Source organism: Stegostoma tigrinum, chromosome 16, assembly GCF_030684315.1.
Source record: "Stegostoma tigrinum isolate sSteTig4 chromosome 16, sSteTig4.hap1, whole genome shotgun sequence".
Lineage (NCBI taxonomy): Eukaryota > Metazoa > Chordata > Chondrichthyes > Orectolobiformes > Stegostomatidae > Stegostoma > Stegostoma tigrinum.
This window is the reverse complement of record NC_081369.1, coordinates 1,888,700-1,910,314: the sequence shown is the minus strand read 5'-3', so window position 1 is coordinate 1,910,314 and position 21,615 is coordinate 1,888,700. Positions and strand designations below refer to the sequence as shown.

Sequence of the window (21,615 nt, the reverse complement as noted above, 5' to 3'; positions counted from 1 at the left end):
AAACAAGGTGGAGAAACTCAACAACGCTTCATCGGAGGCTGCGCTGATCATATTTCCCAGCAGGGTAATGAAACTGCTGTGGATCAAAAACAAACCAGCTCGGCGAGCCACCCAAATGCAACATCCATAACCCGAGCTACAAATCTACTCCAAAACCTTCTTTAATAGTGTATAATTTCGTGTGTTACTATTTACTAAACTGATGTAGAACCCTGTAAATTCTCCAGGAAAAACTAATGTTTTTAGAGGGTTTCAAGCAGAGAGTAATTTCCAGTAGGATATTCACTCACTAAATCTGCTATCCTATACACTAGAAGGTCACAGTCTGTAACTCCCATCTACTCTTCAGAAAGAATTACTTGGCCAGAGGAAAATCCAGGACAAAATGTGATATTTCTTGATAATGGAATTAAATTGGATCAAATGGACTTTCTTCTCTTCATCTGTGTGATGTCTAAAACACTGTAAAGTTTACATCTATTTCTTTAAAAAAGTAATTCTCTTTGTTTTTGTAATTAGCCATAAGCATTTTCTTTTTACTACCACGAATACACGTGAAAAAAAATGCTTTTTCGGGTAACATTTGGCTGTAAATCTGGAGAGAGAAATGAGGAGTAGGACTTGGATGTCTCTATGCACCGGCCCCTGAAGATAAGCATGCAGGTGGCGAAAAAGGCAAATTGTATGTTGGCCTTCAATTCGAGAAGTTTCAAGTACAGGAGCAGGGATGTGTTGTTGCAGTTATGCAGGGCCTTGATGAGGTTTCACGTAGAATTTTGTGCGCAGTTTTGGTCTCCATTTCTGTGACAGGATGCTCTTGCTCTCAAGGGAGTGCAGTGAAGCTTTACCAGGCTGCTTCGGGGGATTGTGGGACTGGCATATGAGGAGAGATTGAATAGGTTAAGATTGTATTTGCAGGAGGTCAGATGAATGAGGGTGAAATCTCACAAAGACTTCAACTGTAAAATTCGAACAGACAAGGCAGGGAAAATGCAGGGAGGATGTTCCCAATGGTGGATGTGCCCAGAACCAAGGGTCATTGTCTGAAGATTTGAGGTAGGCCATTTAGGACAGGGATAAGGAGACATTTTTTCACCCACAGAGTGGTCAGCCTGTGGAATTCATCATCACAGGAAGGAGCTGGTGCCAAGACTTGAATATATTCAAGTGGCAGCAAGAGATAGCACTTGGAGTGAATGGGATCAAAGGTTATGGGGAGAAAACAACATTAGGCTATTGATTTGGACAATCAACCATGATCGAGCTGATTGGCAGAGTATGTTCACAGTGTAGAATAGCCTCCTCCTGCTCCTATCTTCTATATTTCTGTGTTTCTACTTCACGTTACAATTACTTTCCACTTGAACTTTTTGGCCACTGGCGTTGTCAGTATGAAGGTTTCCTTTTCATTCATTATACCGTTGTCTCGACTACTTCTGTTCAATTTCTCTTCACTGGATCTGTGAACAGAAGCCCCTATTTCTGCTGTATCACCACTTAATTAAAATCCCTCACCCCTCGTATAAACAGTAAATCACCCATCTCCCTGCAACCTCTTAAGCTTCTTCAACTTATGCCCAGTGCATGAATGAATACTGCTTCCTCAGATACTAACACAAGTAGCAACATAAATCATAGAGGTATTGGGAGTCATCTGCCAAGAATCCCTGTGTTCACAAGAAGTGCCAAAGCACTGGAAAACTCCTAAGGTGACACCTTTATTTACATTGGAATGGAGACAAAGAAGATATAAATACTAAACATACTCTGAATTATCATTTTACACGTACTCACCTTCGTTTTGTAACAACTTGCTTCATTTGTCCTGTCCTGACAAAGCCAGGAATATGTTGATTTAGATGAAGAATATAGTGTGGGGGGAGTTCTAATGAATAAATGATACGAGGAACAGAGCTTATGGACAGAGAAGAGTCATTGGATGGAGAAATTATTTAATAATGATCTAGCTTTGAGGATGAATTGCTGTTAATAGAAACTGTTAATGGCTCACGATGGCTAGTTTATCATGGCAGACTATGTGATAACATGGTTGTGTGGGTAGGGGCTATGACATGATGGAGTCGAGGCCCTTAAATTATTGAACTTGATATTGAGTCAGGAGGACGACAGGTTCCTGAAGAGGGAAATGAGGTGTGGTTCTTCCAGCTTGACCTGAGCTTTGCTGCAACAATGCAGCAGGCCTCGGGCAGAGATGTTGGCCAGGGAACAGATGTGTTAAAGTGGCAGTCAAGTGGAAGCTCCTGGTCATTTTGCAGACAGAACATAGGTGTTCCGCAGAATAGTCATACAATCTGTGCTTCATTTCCCCAATGTAGAGATCACATTGTGAGTAGCAAATGCAGTAGACTAGATTGTGTGAATTGCAGGTGATGTGTTGCTTCACCTGGAATGTATGTTTGGGCCCTGGAATACTGAGGAATAATGAGGTAAATGGGCAGGTTTTGCACCTATGATGGTTGCAGGGGAAGGTGCCGTGGACCTATTTGAAAGTGTTGGGAGTGAGGGAAGAATGCACTTGGATGTCCCCCAGTGGGATGGTCCATGTGGTAGAATGACAAAGGAAAGGGGGAGAATGTGCATCGGGTGGTAGAATTTCATTGGAAGTGGTGGAAATGACAGTTGATGATCTTCTAGATGTGAATGGTGGTGAGATGGTCGGTAAGGACAAAGGGAACCCTATCACTGTTGCATGAGGGAACAGAGGGAGTGAAGGCAGAAGTGCGAGACATTATTTGGAACCAGTTGATGACCTGTTGAGAATGGTGTTGGGAAATTGCTAGATTGGAGAAGAATGTGGGCATTTCAGAGCTTCTGTTATCAAAGTTGGCCTCATTTGAACATATGCAATGGAGGCAGAGGAACGAGGAGAATGGAACGGAGTCTTTAAAGGAAACAGAGTGCAAGGATGTGATGACCACGTAGTTGTGGGAATCAGTGGGTTTATAGTGAATATTAGTGGCCAGTTTATCCGCGTAAATGGAGACAGAGATGTCTAGGAAGGGAAGTGAGAAATCAGAGATAAGACCAGGTGAAAATGAGAACAGAGTAGAAGTTGGAAGTGAAACTGATGTATTTCTCAAATTCCAAATGGGAGAGGGAGGCAGGAGCGATGATAGCATCAATGTTACAGAGAAAAAAGTTCTGGTGGGTTCTGGATTAGGACTGGAAGGAGGAATGTTTGATGTGCTCGACAAAGAGACAGGCATAACTAGGGCCCATGCGGGTACCCGTGGCCATTCAATCCGACCTGAAGAAAATGAAGGGAGGTAAAACTGAAGTTGTTGAGTGTGAAGATAGCTTGGCCAAGCTGAGGATGGTTGTAGCTGGAGAGGGAGCACTTCATGCCTTTGTTCCTGGAAGAAGCGGAGAGCCCTAAGATCATCCTGGTGGGGGATGAATATGTAAATTTATTGCATGTCCATGGTAAAGAAGAGGAGAATGCAAATGGGAAAGTCCAAGATTGGTGTAAAGCATCAGAGGAATGGTCATTGAACATCATCAAACAATGCCCTCATTTCATGAATTATTGATGGAATAATGGGCACAGGCACAAAGCCAGCAGACGAAGTGTTCAATGCCACATCAGTTCTGGGACCATCATGATAGGAAGGATGTGGAAGCTTTAGAGAGGGTGCAGAGGAGATTTACGAGGATGTTGCCTGGACTGGGGGCATATCTCATGAGGAAAGTTTGAGGGAGCTGGAACATTTTTCACTTGGATCAAAGAAGAATGAGGGGTGACTTGATAAAAGTGTACAAGATGAAGAGAAGCATAGATAGTTTGGATAGCCAGAGGATTTTTCCCAGGGGAGAAATGGCTATCAAAAGGGGGCAAAATTTGAAAGTTATTGGGTAAAGGCTTAGGGGAGATGTCAGAGGTCAGTCCTTTACACAGAGAGTGGTGGGTGTGTGGAAAGCACTGCCAATGGTAGAAGTAGAGTCAGATACATTAGGGATGTTTAAGTGACTCTTAGGTAGGCACATGGATGATTATAAAATGAAAGTTATGCAGGTCAGGATAGGGTAGGATAATATGTCAGCAAAACATCATGAGACGAAGGGCCTGTATTGTGCTGTACTGTTCTATGCTCATGTTGGAACAGTTGGTAATGGAGACTGTTAATGGCTAACAATATGTCATGTGTAATGTCAAACTATGTTTCAAGAAGGCCTAGCTTGTAGGGTAGGGAGTAAGGACATGGGAGAGCTCAGGCCCTAAAATTATTAAACTCTACATTGAGTCTGGGGGACTGCAGGATCAGCAAATGGAAAATGATGTGTTATTCCTTCAGCTTGAACTGAGCTTTGTTATAACACTCCAGCAGGCCTGAGGCAGAGTTGCTGGCTGGGAACCAGGTGGTGTGTTTAATTGTCTAATCTAATCATTGGCACTTGACATTGAATGGCAGTAACATCACTGGATCCTCTGCAATTAACATCCTGTAATTTACAACTGACCACACGCTATACTGGACTAGTCCCAAAATTTCAGTGGGAACAGCAGCAGGTCAGCAGCTAGGAATGCTGCAGTGCACTCTTGACACCCCAAAGCCTGCCACACACCAAGATGATTGATGCAAGGGCCAGATTGGCAACTCAGCATTCTGGGGTATAGGATCATGAGGCAAGCCAGAGGAGAATGTGAAAAGGGTGGTGGTGTAGCAGTATTAAATAATGAGACCCTTACTGCAGAGGGGAGAAATAACATCTTTGAAGGGTGCACAAACGAGACTTTGTGGGTAAAAGTGAGCAATATTAAGGGGGCAGTTACTTTATAGGGAGTGTACTATAGGCTCCCAAAGAGTCAGTGGCAGATCAATGAGAAAATATGTTGACACTTCACAAAGTGATGATTGTATAGTTAGAACATGGAATATCAGCATTCCCATCATAAGTTGGCAGTCACAGTGTTAAGAATTTAAGGGGGAGTGGATTTCTTGAAATGCGCAGGGAAGGCTGTTGGTCTCAATACGTAGGAAGCCCAATAAACCACAATGCAATGCTGGATTGAGTTCTTGGGAAAGTAGCTAGACAAATGTTCCTTACAGCAGAGGGAAACATTTAGGTGGATAGCTACAAATTTGCCTGGACAAGGAAAAATGGCCTTCAAAAATGACTTTGGATGGGGGAAGGCTGATTTAATGAGAATAAAGTATGATTTGTTCAAAGTAGACTGGGGACAGCTCTTTGTGGGTAGATCAATTGTAGAGCAAAGAGCGCATTCAAAACAGCTGGGATGGGTACACGTTCGACACTTACCCTTCAAATGGAAATGTAAGAACAATAAGTTCAAAAAACCCTGGAATTCCAGGACAATTGATGACTAGAAAAAGAAGAAGAGTGGGGCTTTTAGCATGTCCAAAGGGTGCAATTTAGCTGTGACACTCAAGCAATACAGGAAGTAACTTAAGAAAGAATTATAAGAGCAAAAACTGGGCATGACGATGGACTTGCAAACAGGATTTGGGAGAATCCAAAGGTGTTTTATAATTGCATTAAGGGGAGAGCTTAACCAGAGAAAGGATAGAGAACATCTAGAACCAAGCAGGCAAACTGCATGTGATGCTGCCGAATGTTAGAGGGATGTTGAATGAAAATTAATCTTTGGTCTTCACACTGTAAAAGGAGAAAGTAGGTATTGAATTCAGGAAAAGGGACTGTGAGGAACTTAGACAGACTGACTTCGGAAATGGGGAGCTATTGGAGTTTCTGTCAGGATTAAAAACGGAAACGTCACCCACCCAAGGGCAATTGCATCCCAGGCTACTGTGGTTGGCTGGGTAGGAAATTGCAGAGGCTCTGACACAAAATTTTAATTCCTCTCTCTCAAAAAAAATTGGGGGAAATGCCAGATGACTGCCTGATAGCTCATGTGGTTTCAATTTTAAGATGAACCACAAAACTTGAGACCAGTGAATCTCAGGTCAGTGGAATGGAAACTATTATAGAATATTCTGAAGGACCGAATTAATACCCATTGGGAAAGGCATTTTTTAAACTAGGAATAGGCAGCATATTTTTGTCAGAGGGATCAGATGCCTTACAAATTTGTTCGAGTTTTTTTTTGAGAACGCGATCGAATGGAAAAGGGAAGTTAAGTTGATGTAGTTTCTATGGAATTTAGGCAAAGCTTTTGAAAAGTTCTCACATGGGAGTCTGATTAAGAAGGGTAAAGTATGTACAAATAAGGGAAACTTAGTGAAATATATCACAAACTGGCTCAGTAATAGGACATGAAGGGTAGTATAAAAGGATGTTTGAAGCCGGTGTCCAGCAGGGCACCACAAGGATCAGTCCTTGGACTCTTCTTGAAAGTATTGCACATAAATGAATATGATAAAAATGTGGAGGTACTTTTGGACAAATTTGTAGATGATGCCCAAATTGGTAGAGTGGTTAATACTGAAGAAGATTGTTGTCGGTTACAGAAAGATAGATGTGTGTTGGTCAGATGGCCAGATCAGTGGCACATGGCAATTAACTCTGATAAGTGTAAGGTGATGTTCTTTAGAAGAAGAAACAAGATCAGAGAGTACTTAATGAATGGCAGACCGCTGGGTTTCTTTGAGCAAGAAACGGATCGTGGGGTAATTATTCACAGATCCTTGAAGTCGTCAGAGCAAGTGAATAGGACAGTTTTAAGAAGTTATCTGGATAACTTACTTTCAACAGGCATGGCATAGAGTATAAGAGCCAGGAGGTAAGGTTGGAGTTGTACAGAGGGTTAGTCACCCCACACTTGAAATACTCTGTGCTCTTCTGACCATCTCACCAGAGGAAGGATGCAAAAGCACTCGGGGACTACAGAGGAGGTTCACAAGGATTTTGCCAGGGATGAAGAAATTGTGCTTTAAGGAGCAATGAGATAGGCTTGGATTGTTGTCTTTTGAGCATAGGAGACTAAGGGTGTCATGAGTGAGGTTTATATTATGAGGGGTATAGGTCTGGTGAGTAGACCACAGCTGTTTCCCTTGTTTAGGAGTCAATCACAAGAGTGCACAGTTTTAAGGTAAGGAGCATTCAATTCTGATAGAGTTGTGAAAAAAAAACATTTTCACTCAGCTGGAAGTGGGTATCTGGAAAGCACTCTCTGGGAAGGTGGTGGAGATTGGAAATTGTTAGAACTTATTTGGATGTGTATTTCAAATATAATAACTTTCAAGGATATGGGAAAAATGCAGGGAATTGGGATGACTGCACTTTTATGTCGGTGCAGTGCCATTGGGCCAAAGGGCCTTTCACAATGAATAAATATCTGAATCTGTGAGAAGTGTAACCCAATGCTCCTAACTATCCTGGATGAGTGCAGCTGCAACAACACAGAAGAAGCTTGACATCAGCAAGCATCAACTCCCTTGAAAGATGCTCTGCAGCTACAGCAGGTATTATCTACAAAATGCACAGCTGTGCAGTATGTGTCTCCCACCCTCCATCCTCCTCTGACCAAAAGACAGACTCTGGTGTGTTGATAAGTTAAGTGTTTTTCTTTTTCTTTTTCTTTAATCATATGCTGGTGGGTAGATGGTTTGGTACTTTTTTATCATGTGATTTATCTGGATTTTTATATTATAGTAGGACGAAGTTAAGCTTAAGAGCAAAAATGGCAGGAGATCCCAGGCCCGTGTTATGCTCCTCTTGCTCAATGTGGGAGCTCAGGGACGTGGCTGATGTCCCTGACTCCTATAAGTGCAGAATGTGTATCCAGCTGCAGCTCTTCTTAGACTGCATGATGGCTCTGGAGCTGCAGATGGACTCACTTTGGAGCATCCGCGATGCTGAGGAAGTCGTGGATAGCACGTTCAGCAAATTGGTCATACCACAGAGTAGTATTGGTGAGGGAAGCAAGGAATGGGTGACCAAAAGGGAGAAAAAAAACAGCAAGGCAGTGCAGGTGTCCCTTGCGGTCATCTTCCTCTAAAACAGGTATACCGGTTTGGATACTGTTGGGGGAGATGGCACCCCAGGGGAAGCCAGCAGTAGCCAAGTTCATGGCAAGGTGGCTGGCTCTACTGTACAGAAGGGTGTGAAAAAGAATGGAAGGGCTATAGTCATAGGGGATTCGATTGTCAGGGGAGTAGAAAAGTGGTTCCATGATCGAAAGCAAGACTCCCGAATGGTATCAGAGATAATGGGAACTGCAGATGCTGGAGAATCCAAGATAATAAAATGTGAGGCTGGATGAACACAGCAGGCCAAGTAGCATCTCAGGAGCACAAAAGCTGACGTTTCGGGCCTAGACCCTTCATCAAGGCCCGAAACATCAGCTTTTGTGCTCCTGAGATGCTGCTTGGCCTGCTGTGTTCATCCAGCCTCACATTTTATTATCTCCCGAATGGTATGTTGCCTCCCAGGTGCACGGGCCAGGGAGGTCTCACATTGACTGCAGGACAGTCTGAAGGGGAGGGTGAACAGCCAGCTGTCGTGGTGCATATAGGCACTAATGATATGGGTAAGAAATGGGATGAGGTCCCACAAGCAGAATTTAGGGAGTTAGGAGACAAGTTACAAAGTAGGACCTCAGAAGAAGAATGTCAGGATTACTACAGTGCATGTGCTAGTCAGAGGAGAAATGAAAGAATAGGCAGGATAAACAAATGGCTTGAGAGTTGGTGGAGGAGAGAGGGATTCAGATTTTTGGGGCATTGGGACTGGTTCCAGGAGAGTTGGGACCATTATAAATCGGACAGTCTACACCTGGGCAGGACTAAAACAAATGTCCAAGGGGTTGCTTTTGCTAACGCTGTTGGGGAGGATGTAAACTAATGTGGCAGAGGAGATGAAAACCAAGTGAGGAGTTTAGTCGACAGCAAGGAGGTAGTAACTAAAGCTTGTAAGGAACTAGAAAATTAAGTCAGTGTGACTCAGGGGAAGAGTAGGCAGAGAGCAGATGATGAATGCAAAGGGACAGGGGGTCTGACGTGCATTTGTTTCAATGTGAGAAGTGTGGTAGGGAAAGCAGATTAATTTAGGATAACAAGGTGTCGAGATGGATGAACACAGCAGGCCAAGCAGCATCAGTGGAGCAGGAAGGCTTCCTGCTCCTCTGACGCTGCTTGGCCTGCTATGTTCATCTACCTTGACACCTTGTTATTTCAGATTCTCCAGCATCTGCCCTTCCAGTTATATCAGATGATTTTAGGACTTGGATTAGTACTGGGGAGTACGATGTTATTGCTATCCTGAGACTTGTTTCAGAGAAGGGAAAGATTGGCAACATAATATCCCAGGATATGGCTGCTTGAGGGGGGATAGAGAGGGATGTAAAAGGGGAAGAGGAGTTGCATAACTAGTCAAAGAGGATATCACAGCTGTGCTGAAGAAGGGCATTATGGAGGGCTCGAACAGTGAGGCAATACGGGCAGAGCTCAGAAATAAGAAGGGAACGGTAACGATGTTTGGGATATACTCCAGACCTCCCAACAGCAACGTGAGATAGAGGCACAAATATGTAGTCAGATTATTGGAAAGATATCGGAGCAACAAGGTGGTGGTGATGTGTGATTTTAATTTTCCCAACATTGACTGGGATTCACTTATTTTTAGGGATTTAGATGGAGCAGAATTTGGAAGGAGAATCCAGGAGGGTTTTCTAGAGCAGTAAGTAAATAGTCCAACTCGGGGAGGGGCCACATTGGACCTGGTGTTGGGGAATGAGCCCGGCCAGGTGGTTGATTTTCAGTAGGTGATTTTATCAGGAATAGTAATCACAATTCTGTAAGTTTTAGAATTACAATGGATAAAGATAAGAGTGGTCAAAAAGGAAGAGTGTGGAATTGGGGGAAGGCCAACAAGCATAAAATTTGGCAGGAGCTGGGGAATGTGGATTGGTAGCAGCTGTTTGACGGTAAATCTACATTTGATATGTGAGAGGCTTTTAAAGAGAGGTTGATGAGGGTACAGGACAGACATGTCCCTGTGAAAATGAGGGATAGAATTGGAAGATTAAGGAACCACGGATGACAGGTGAAATTTGTGAGACAAGAAAAGAGGAAAAAGGAAGCATACATAAGGCCGAGGTGACTGAAAACAGACGAAGCTTTGGAAGAATATCGGGAAAGTTGGATCAATCTGAAATGAGGAATTAAGAGGGCCAGAAGGGGTCATGAAATATCTTTAGCAAACAGGCTTAAGGAAAATCACAAAGCCTTTTATTCACACATAAGGAACTAAAGGGTAACGAGAGAAAGGGTTAGCCCACTCAAGGACAAAGGAGGGAAGTTATGCGAGGAGTCAGAGAAAATGAGTGAGATTCTTCATGAGTACTTTGTATCGGTATTCACTGAGGAGAGGGACATGATGGATATTGAGGTTCGGGATAGATGTTTGATTACCCAAGGTCAAGTCAGCGTAAGGCAGAGAGAAGTGTTGGGTATTCTAAAAAAGCATAAGTGTGGACAAGCCCCCAGGCCTGGATGGGATCCAACCCAGGTTACTGAGGGAAGCGAGAGTTGAAATAGCTGGGGCCATATCAGATATCTTTGCAGCATTCTTGAGCATGGGGGAGGTCCCGGATTACTGGAGAATTGTTAATGTTGTCCCCTGATAAGCAAGTTTGCAGATGACACTAAGATTGGTGGAGTAGCAGATAGTGAAGGGGATTGTTGGAGAATGCAGCAGAATATAGATAGATTGGAGAGTTGGGTGCAGAAATGGCAGATAGAGCTCAATCCAGGCAAATGCTAGCTGGTGCATTTTGGAAGATCTAATTCAAGAGCGAAATATGTGCTAAATGGAAAAGCCCTGGGGAAAATTGATGCACAGAGAGATCTGGGTGTTCAGGTCTATTATACCTGGAAGGTGGCAACACAAGTTTGATAGAGTGGTCAAGAAGGCATGTTGTACGCCTTCATTGATCAAACAGGGTATTGAGTACAAGAGTTGACAGGTCATCTTGCAGTTGTATAGGACTTTGGTTTGAGCACATTTGGAATACTGTATACAGTTCTAGTTGCCACTTGACCAAAAGGATGTGAATGCTTTGGAGATGGTGCAGAGGAGGTTCACCAGGATATTGCCCAGTATGGAGGGCGCTAGCTGTGAAGAGAGGTTGAGGAAATGAGGATTACTTATGATAGAAAGACAGAGGTTGAGGGGGGACCAGATTGAGGTCTACAAAATCATGAGAGGTATAAACAGAGTGGATAACAAGCAGTGTTTTCCCCCAGAGTGGGGGACTCCATTACTAGGGGTCATGATTTCAAGGTGAGAGGGGTACATGTTAAGGGAGGAATGCGAGGAAAGTTCTTTATGCAGAGGGTCGTGGGTGCCTGGAACATATTGCCAGCGGAGGTGTTAGAGGTGGGCACAATTTCCTGATTTAAAATGTATCTGGACAGATACATGAATGGGCAGGGAGAAGAGGGATACAGATCCTTGGAAAGTAGATGCGACATTTAGATTGAGGATGTGGATTGGCGCAGGGCCTGTTCCTGTGCGGAAATTTTCTTTGTTCTTTGAGTTCACACAAACACTTTTGTAGATTTTTTTTTTCTTTATGGCTGACTTGTGTTCCTGTGATCCCAGTCCACATTAGATATTTGTACTGTCTATTCCAGTACCATTACTTTGGAGATTTATCTTCTGTTTGTTCATTAGACTGGAAGTAATATTGACCTAATTCTGTCCACGGAGGAATTCTTTGTTGTGTACATAAATGTGTTGAATTCGTTACAGTTTCAAGTGAAGGTTGAAGTATTTGACAGAGAAAATGAAGTATCCTTTCAATGCACTACCAACACTTGCTGATGTTGAGTTTGTTTACTGTCCTGTGCTTGTGGTTCTTGGAGTGTCTGGTAAGTAACATCTGTCCACTTCTGTATATTTCCTTAGCCATTTCTGTTCGAGAATGAACTGTGTCTGGTCAACAATGTTGCTCAAAAAATGTCCCTTATTACAAGGTTTTCTCTTCCTAAGTTATTCATTAATCTTAATTTTTTTTTTTCAAAATCAGCTATGAAGCAATCAGGAACCCTTATCAAATGTAATCATATTTTTATAGAAAAAAAAATCTTCATGGTATTCCTTCATAATTTTAAGAGCAATTGGGCAGTTTGACAAGTATAACAAAACTGAATTTGCTGATATCAAAGTTTATGATGTATACCTGCAATGACTCCCATTTTTGATAAATTACTCTACTTTCGAATAATGGAAACAGCCAATGGTCATTGAGAAGACATGGAATCATGCACCATTGTGATAAGAGCTAATATCTCGGAAGAAAATAATGTATTTGAATGAAAAATAAATCATAATTGAGCTTATGACTTAGTGATTATTGGAATTGTTCCATTGCTTGCAGTTGAGTTATGTTGAAAAGCCATTTCGACCAATAGGAAATTCCTACCTTGGGGTCATACAGATCAATGAAGTTAACACCACAACCTGCTTAGCCGTAATTGTATCCATGGTTTACTAGAATGCTGGTTGGCAACTCATGCTCCTATGTACTTTGTTCAAGACCAATTTACTTACCATTTCTCTTTTCCCTCGTGGAACATGGATGTTGCTGGCTGCCCAGCATTTATTGCCCATCCCTAGTATGCCCTCGACAAGGTGGTGGTAGCTGACACTGCAGTCCATGTGTTGTAGTTAACTCCCAGTTGAAATTTGAAGGATTTTGACCCATTAACAGTGAAGGAATAGTAATGTATTTTCAAGTCAAGATGGTGACTGGCTTAGTAGGGAACTAGCTAGGACTGATGTTCCCAAGCGTCTGCTCGATGTTTCTGGATGGGGGCAGTCACGGTTTTGGAGGGTGTGGTCAAAGGATCTTTGACAAATCTCTGCAGTGCATCTTGTAGATGATGCACTGCAGCTACAAGACTTTGGCGGTGGAGGGACTAAGTGCTTGTGGATGTGATGCCAGACAAGTAAGTTGTTTTGTCTCTGATGGTGATAAGCTTGAGTGATGTTGAAACTGCACCCATCCAGTCAAGTGGGGAGTGTTTAGATTAGATTCCCTACAGTGGGGAAGCAGGCCCTTCGGCCCAACCAGTCCATATCGCCCCTTGAAGCATCCCACCCAGATTCATTCCCCTGTCACCCACACACTCCTGAACACTATGGGTCAATCCTTCTAGCCTGCACATCTTTGGACTGTGGGAGGAAACCGGAGCACCCAGAGGAAACCCATGCAGACACGGGGAGAATGTGCAAACTCCGCACAGACAGTCGCCTGAGGCTGGAATCGAACTCGGGTCCCGGGTGCTGTGAGGCTGCAGTACTAACCACTGAGCCACCATGCCGCCCCATCACATTCCTGAATTGAGCATTGTAGATGGTGGACAGGCTTTGTGTGTCAGGAGGTAAATTATTCACTGCAGCATTCTAAGTCTTTGATTTGCTCTTATAGTCATAGATTCATATACTAATAGAGCACATAAACAGGCTCTTTGTCCCAAACCATTCCATGCTGATTATGTTGTCCACTCAGCTAGTTCCAATTTCCCACCTTTCCTATCCTTGTACAAATCCGAATGTATTTTTGTAAAAGTCGCTATTGTGCCTGCTTCAATCACTTTCTCCGGAAGCCTATTCCATCCACGCAACACTCCCCATGTGCAGAAGTCTTGTATTTATTGGCCAGGACTTTTTGCATTTGAAAATAGTCGGCTTCAGTAGCTGAGCAATTGTGAATGGTGCTGAACATTGTTCTAATCAGCGACCATCTCCACTTCAGGTCTTATGAAGTAAAGGCAATTAATAAAGCAGCTGAAGATTTTTGGACCGAGGACACTAAGGAACACCAGACTGATCTGAAAACTGTGAGACCTAGGTCTCGGCTCTGCTTTCTGCAGCTGGACCTTCAGCTTCCTGACCCACAGGCCAGTTATGGTCGATAACTGCACCTATTCCACAATAGCATTCAACATTGGGAGCTCCCCCAAGGAGGTGTCCTCAGCCCCCTCCTGTACTCCCTATGACTGTGTTGCCAAACTGTGAATGAATGCCATCAACAAATTCACTGATGACACCACTGTAGCGGGATGGATACCTAACAAAAACAAATCAAAATACGGAAGGGAGATAGACGGCTTGGTGAAGTGGTGCAAAGAAAATCATCCTGTCTATTAATGTTGGAATTATGAAACAGCTGATCATCAACATCAGACAGAAAGAAAGAGAACATGCTTCCATCTACATCAAGGGACCTGAGGTTGAGAGTGAAGAACATTAAGCTCTCTCAGTGTGGTGATAACCAATGAACTGTCCTCGGCTTCAATATAAATGCAACAGTCATGAAGACACAGCAATGCCACTTCTTCCTCAGGTGGCTTAGAAAATTGGCATGTCCATACTTCTAGATTTGCACCATTGTAAGTATTCTGTTACAGTACATAATGGCCTGGCATGGCAATTGCTCTGCCCAGGACTGTTCAAAATGACAGAAGTTCACGTACACACCCCAGACCATCATGGAAACCACGACTCCATCCATGTATTCTATTTACATGGCTTGCTGCCGTAGGAAGGCGTCCAACATCAAAGACCCATCACACTCTTGTAATGGCCTCCTGCAACCTCTTATGTCAGGCAGAAGATACAGAAGTGTGAACACATGCACAAGCAGATTTAGGAACAGGTGCATGGATGCCAAATAATGTAACCTGTAATGTAACCTGTATGTCTCTAAGTCTTTTTGATATGTGCATCATTTGCTTGCTGTCATTTTCCTGTATCATTCAAAAAAAGCTTTTCAAGCATTTGATATATATGGCAATAAAGCCAGTCAACCATCCAAGGTGCCTGGGAGCTGAAATGACTGACTTCCTGCATCAACATTTTCCTGTAGACTGGATATAACTGTAACAAATGGCGTTTGTGTCTTGCTACCCATTCATTCCATTCAGTCACACTTGGTCAAATGGAGCATTGATATCAAAGGCTGTCATAGCCACCTCACCTCAAATTCAGCTCTTTTCATCCATTTTTGAAGTCAGGAGCTGAACAGATCTGGCAGAATCAAAACTGGGCATCAGTGAACAGATCCTTGCTTCACAAGTGCTGTTTGATAGCTGTTAATGACAACTTCGATCACTTTGATGATGTGGAGGATTTGTTCTGCTTTTTGCATAATCAACCACTGCCAGGCAATTAGGTGACAATGTTGTTGTTGAAATGAATCAGCATGGCTAGGGTTTGGAAGCAATAATCTTCAGTATGAATCGGTTTTGTTTTCAGCACCTGTATCTGTGGCAGACTCCAGTGCCTCCAATTGTTTCTTGATATCATGTAGAGTGAATCAAATTGGCTGAAAACAGTGATCTATAAGGCTTGGGATCACCGGGGCAGGCCAAGATGGACCTCATCTTGGAATTTTTGGCCAATGTTTGTTATGAATACTTCAGATTTATCTTTTCCACCTTAGCTTAGCTCTTCCATCATGGAAGATGGCAATGTTGGTGGAGCCTCCTACTCAAGTTTGCTTTTTGTTTTAATTGGATATGTGTTCAATTTGAATAATTGGTTGCCGGGTCCCTGAGCTCTTTCTGTCACTTACTGCTCATGCTATTTGGTGCAAATGTATTCCTGTTTGATAGCTTAGCCCGATTGACACCTCATTTTCTAATATTCCTGGTCCTGCGCCTGTCATGTTGTCCTCCACTCTCCAGTGAACAAGGGTAAATCCTCAAGCTTGATGGAAATGGGATCACTTAGCTCTTTGCCGCATGTTGCTTATGCTGTATGGTACACATATATTCCTGTTTGATAGCTTAGCCCAATTGACACCTCATTTTCTGGAATGCCTAGTCCTGCTCCTGTCATGCTGTCCTCCACGCTCCAGTGAACGAGGGCTAATCCTCAGGCTTGATGGAAATAGTACAGTGGTGGATGTGCTGGGCCATGAGGTAACAAGTTGTTTTAAGAGTATGAATCTGTAGCTGCCGATGCCCAACAGAGCCTCACAGAAGCCCAATCTTCTGTGGCTAGAATGGTTTGAAATCTCATTCAGCATCATGATAGTGCCATTCAACATGGAGGGTATTCTCAATATGAATGTGGCATTTATTTTCCACGAGGACTGTGCAGTGGTCACCCTTACAGATATTGCCATGGAATGAATCATCTGCAGTCAGCAGATTCTAAAGAATGAGGTGAAGTATACTTTTCCCCTTAAATGCTGGTTCCATTATCACCCACTGCAGGCACATTCTAGCAGTTATGTCCTTTCAAACCTGAACAGCTTGATGTGCAGTGCTGAGCTAATGTTAGCGGTGAACATTGAAGCTCCCCAGCCAGATTTTCTTTTGCGCACTTGCCATCCTGAGTCCTCCCTGGAAGTGTTCATCATTGAAGGATGCTAATTCAAAATCTGAGTAAGAGCAGAATGTGGTAATAATTGGCATGTCTCTGTGCCCATGTTAATCTGATTTTGAGACTTGATTACATCCAGAGTCAATGTTTTGGACTTCCAGGGACAAATCCCTTCTCACAGTTTACCACTGTGTTGCCATCTCTGTGAGGTCAGTTGTGCCAGTGGTACAGGGCATATCCTGGGACAGTGACAGTGGTGCCTGTGACAGTGTCTGCAGTGTAATATTTGAGCATTCTTGTTTTTTTTTGAGATTGATCGTGCTTCAGTTCCTTACAATTGCATGAAGTGATAATGGTTTCATAAATGCCCGTGAAAACACCTGCAGAATAAAATTTAATTAACAATATATTTGACACAGCAAATTCAGCCAAAAACCTGGTTAAAGTCATGTATTAAATGCAACCACCTGGTTTTCTTTATATGTTCAAGTTAACCTGTTGGCGATTGTGATTCTGTCGTGGAGGAACTGTGGTCTCTCAAGATGCATCACATTCTACCTGATAGCAATGGCAGCAGCTGATTTCCTCGTTGTTTTATCTGATGTGATGCTGAGGTGGCTTATAATGTATTTCCCTGTGTCTTTCCTCGATATTACTTATGTCTGCAGTTTGGTTACGGTGCTCATTCCTGCGACCACAATGAATTCTGTCTGGTTGACTGTTGCTTTCACCTTTGATCGATTTGTGGCTATTTGCTGCCAGCAGCTTAAAACCAATTATTGTACTGAGAAAACTGCCATCATGATTATTGTAACAGTGAGTATGCTGAGCTATATTGAAAGCATTCCCTGGTATTTCAAGTTCCAATCCAGGTATATCTTCAATAACCTGCCATGGTTTTGTGTCATAAAACCAGACTATTACACTTCAATCTTCTGGGTATCTTATGGTATATTCCATCGTGTTCTATCCCCTTTACTGCCATTCGTTATTATTCTTGTTTTGAACACTCTGACTGTCAGACACGTTTTCATAGCAAGCAAAGCCCGCAGGAGACTCCAGAAGGACAGTGACAGCGAGAAGCCCAGTGATCCAGAGATGGACAAACGCAGAAAATCCATCATCTTACTCTTTACAATCTCAGGCAGCTTCATTATTTTATGGTCCCCTTACAATACCTGTTTCCTTTATCAACGAATTGCATTAATGTTTGAATATCCTCCACTTTCTCCAGCTGCAGGTACCATTGGATATCTGCTGCAGCTCCTCAGTACTTGCACAAACACTTGCATATACACAGTGACCCAGACACAATTCCGAGAGCAGCTAAAAGTGGTTGTGAAGATCCCTTTCACTCTGATTTTCAAGTCCAAACAGTTAATGTAATAATTTTCATGGAATTGATTCAGGCTCCATCACAGAAATCACTTTTATAGCTGAGCTGAGCATCTGAGCCCACAATACAGAGCAGCAGGGTTTTGCCCATCGAACAGAGATCAGGCAAATTCATTATTCATTTTTCTCTTCATTGTCTAATCTATTTCCCCTTTGAAAGTGACTCTTGTATCAACCTCCAGCATCCTGTCAGCAGGCCATTCCACATTATAACAACTGAGTAATTTTTTTGTTTCCCAGCATCCTTCGACTTCACTTTTCAATTATATTCCACTTGGGTTTTCTGGCTATTATAATTATTTCAGTGAAACATTTTCTTCTCATTAAGCATATCATGGTCTTGTCTACTTCCATTCACTTCCCCTTTACTGGTGCTGAAGAACAACCCCCATTTAAGCAGTCTCACCTTTTCACAGAAATTCCTCCAACCTAATATAAGCAGATATTCCTGAGCACAACATCACAAACCCCTTCAATGTATGCTGAATTCACAACTGAAAACTGAATCCTGGGGTCCTAAGATAAATAACTACAGAGGTATTGGGTGGGTTGGTAATCATTGTCAAATAAATTTAGATTCAAGAGAAGTCCCAGAGAATTGGAAAACTAACCAATGTAACATGGCTATTTGGATAGGGAAGGACACAGAAAACATATTACTAACTCCTAACTGTGCTTTGATTTATATATCTTCAAATACTGACTTTACATACACAACAACTTGCTACATGTGTCTTATCCCTACAAAGCACCTAACAGGTGAAGACTCAGGTCACTTCTCCCTTATCTCTCTCTCTGCATACTGCATGCCTTTCAAATAAGTTCTCCTTTTCCTTACTGTTCTAACTATAATGACATTAAGGAATAAGTGGGCAGAACCCTCTTTGGGCAATAATGTCAATGGCCAATCATGATCAGATTTGATTTTTTATTGTCACATGCACAAAGAAAGAGGGAAAAGTAATGCATTGTGTGCTATCCAGACAAATCATAAATAGGTACATCAGGCTCATAGCACAGAATGCAGAATACAGTGTTACACCCAGAGAGCAAGTGTACAGAAAGATTAATACAGGAGAGGTCTGCTTGTTAGTCTGATAACTGCAGGGAAGAAGCTGTGCCTAAGTCTGTTGCTTCATGCTTTCAAACTTTTATCTTCTGCTGATGGAAGAAGATGAGAGGAATTATAACAGGGCGGGAGAGCCTTTGATTATATTTGCTGCTTTTGAGGTCCCTGGAAGTTTGATCATGACAATGAAGGAAGGCTGCTTTTTGTTACGGGCTGGGCTGTGTTCACAAATTCCTATGATTTCGTGCAGTCTTGAGCAGAGCACTTGCCAGACCAAGTGATGATGCATTTGGACAGGATGCTTTCCAATCTAATGACTGGCCACACGCAATGGATGAAACTGCTTCCTCGAAATTAGATCTAGAGATGTCTGCCCAATGAGACAGTACACCCTGTTGTTTATACCATGAAATAACAACTGTGAACAGGTTTGCAGCTCTCAGATGGCATCCACCACAACAGTCCACCTGTTCATTTAAGCTGTTTATTTCCTGGCCATGCATAGACATTATTTATCCCACTCTTTGTAGCACACAAGCACTAGGATTGAGAAAGATTATTATACAGACTTTGTCTACAAGTGGAAAACAACATTTGCACTATAAATGTGGGGCAAAAATGATCACCAATAACAGAAACTCGAATCACTGACACTTGACATTCAATGGTACTATCATCACAAATCCCTCCACAATGAACAACCAGGGGTTTATGACTGACGAGAGAGTTAACTGGGGTCATCATATAAATGCAGTGCAAACAACAGCGAGGGAAGAGAGGGTAGGAATACTGTAGTGAGTAACTCACTTTCTGACCCCAAAGCCTGTCCACCATCTACAATGCACAAGACAAGATTGTGATGGAATACTCTATTTGTCAGGATGAGTCCATCTCCGCTGACAGTCAAGCATGACACCATTCAGAGTAATGCAGTCTGTTTGATTGACATTATATTCAGAAGGGGATATAACTTGGAGTAGCAGATAGGAAATGCTGCAGCAACAGCTGGGAGATGGGGAGGAACACAATAATTGATGAGCTGCAGGGACATTGCAAGAATCCAAAGTGTGGCTCCTGTTATGTTCAGAAAGTCAAGAGTTGAGAAAGGTTCTGGTTGGTGAGAACTGGTCAACTTGCATTCACTGGTTAACTTGTTAATCTTTTTTGTTTTATAGGCCGAGAATTGGAGTTAGAGTTCACACTTTCATGACCCAATTGATAGAATATGCAGTCTAACAAAATATGAGAAGTCACGAGAAGGCAGCAAAGTGGAATGTGTAGCTTCTGAGTGTGGATTCCCAGAAGCTACAAAGGAAGCAAGTCATGGTGAGTTCAGCCTTGTTGAGTTCCAAGAGAGAAATGAAAGGGTGGATGATCTTTGCTTTGACGTAAGGCATGTAATAGGTAAGACTGCGGGATTGACAGTGTAGATTTACACAGGGAATTATGGCACTGTTACCATTACAGGGGGCAGTAACATTCCTGGTCCCCAAAGACTGAGTAGGAAATAAAGGTGCAAGCACTTCAAGTTTAAATTTGAAATTTCCCAATGTGAATTGGCACAGTCATAATGTCAAGTATCTAGACATGGTGGTTTTCTTCAAATGTATCCAGAGGAGTTTCTGTCAATACATACGAGGCCACACATGTCATGGTAGAGGATCTTGTTCTGGGTAAAGAAGCCGGGGGAGTGATTGACCACAAGACCATAAGACATAGGAGTTGAACTAAGGTCATTCAGCCCATCGAGTCCACTCTGCCATTTAATCATGGCTGATGGGCATTTGAACTCCACTTCCCTGCGCTCTTCCCATAACCCGTTGATTCCTTTAAGTGAGATAAAAACCGAAAGAACTGCGTATGCTGTACGTCAGGGATAACAACAACGTTGCTGGACAAGCTCAGTAGGTCTGGTAGCATCTGAAAGAGAAAAAACAAACAGTTATCATTTTGGGTCCATTGACCAGTTCTGAAGAATGGTCACTGACCCAAAATGTTAACACGTTTTTCCTTCACAGATGCTTCCAGGCCTGTTGAGCTTTTCCAACAACTTTGTTTGTCAAGTGTTCAATGTGGCAGGAGGGGAATATTTCGGCAACAGCAACGACAACACACTGCAGTTCAAATTTGTTCTGAACAAGAAAAATATTGGTGCGTAAAAGATGGCTTTGGATTGGGGGAGGGGAGTTAAGGCAGATTTTGTTGAAATAATTCTGGATCTGTCAGAACAACTCCTTGAGGATACTTCTACAGTGGAGCAGTTGGTGTTGGCGGGTGGGGATTTCAAAAAAGTAGCTGGGGAGTACGTTTTACAGGTAAATGAAGCTGGAAAAAATTCAGAATTCTGGATGTCTAAGGTAATTCATGGAGTGGAGGTGCCAGTGTTGGATTGGGGTGGACAATGTCATGAGCCACAGGACACCAGTCTCTCATCCAACCAATTTCTGAATTCACAAGCTTGTGGAGTATAACCCCTTTATCAGGTGATGTCACATGATGAATGAGCCTCACTTTGAAATCTTGAGATTTGAAATAAACCTGTTGGTATGGAAGCTGGTTTCATGTGACTCCCAGATAAGGACAATTCATGACTGGATAAAAGCTTTTAGCAAGTCCAAAGGGAGCAATGAGCTTTGGCCTGCAAAAATACAGGAAGTGCAGGAAGGAACTTAAGAAAGCAATTAAAAGCGCAAAAAGAGGCATGAGAAAGGACTTGCAAACATGATTAAGGAGACTCATCAGCTATTTTATGAACACAATAAAAGGGAAGAGGTTATCAAGATCAGGAGAAGGGCCATGATGGACCAAGAGGGCAACCTGTGTGAAGCCACAGTATATTGGATCGGTGTTGAGTCAATATCGCTCTTCAGCTT

The 21,615-nt window shown here is 42.7% G+C and overlaps 1 protein-coding gene across 1 annotated transcript; it reads left to right on the top strand.

The window, feature by feature from the left end:
• Positions 1–16,845: 16,845 nt before the first annotated feature.
• LOC132210664 (probable G-protein coupled receptor 139) lies at positions 16,846–17,664 on the top strand. Its single transcript, XM_059651773.1, has one exon. The coding sequence runs from the start codon at positions 16,846–16,848 to the stop codon at positions 17,662–17,664; it is 819 nt and encodes a 272-aa protein (XP_059507756.1).
• Positions 17,665–21,615: the final 3,951 nt, after the last annotated feature.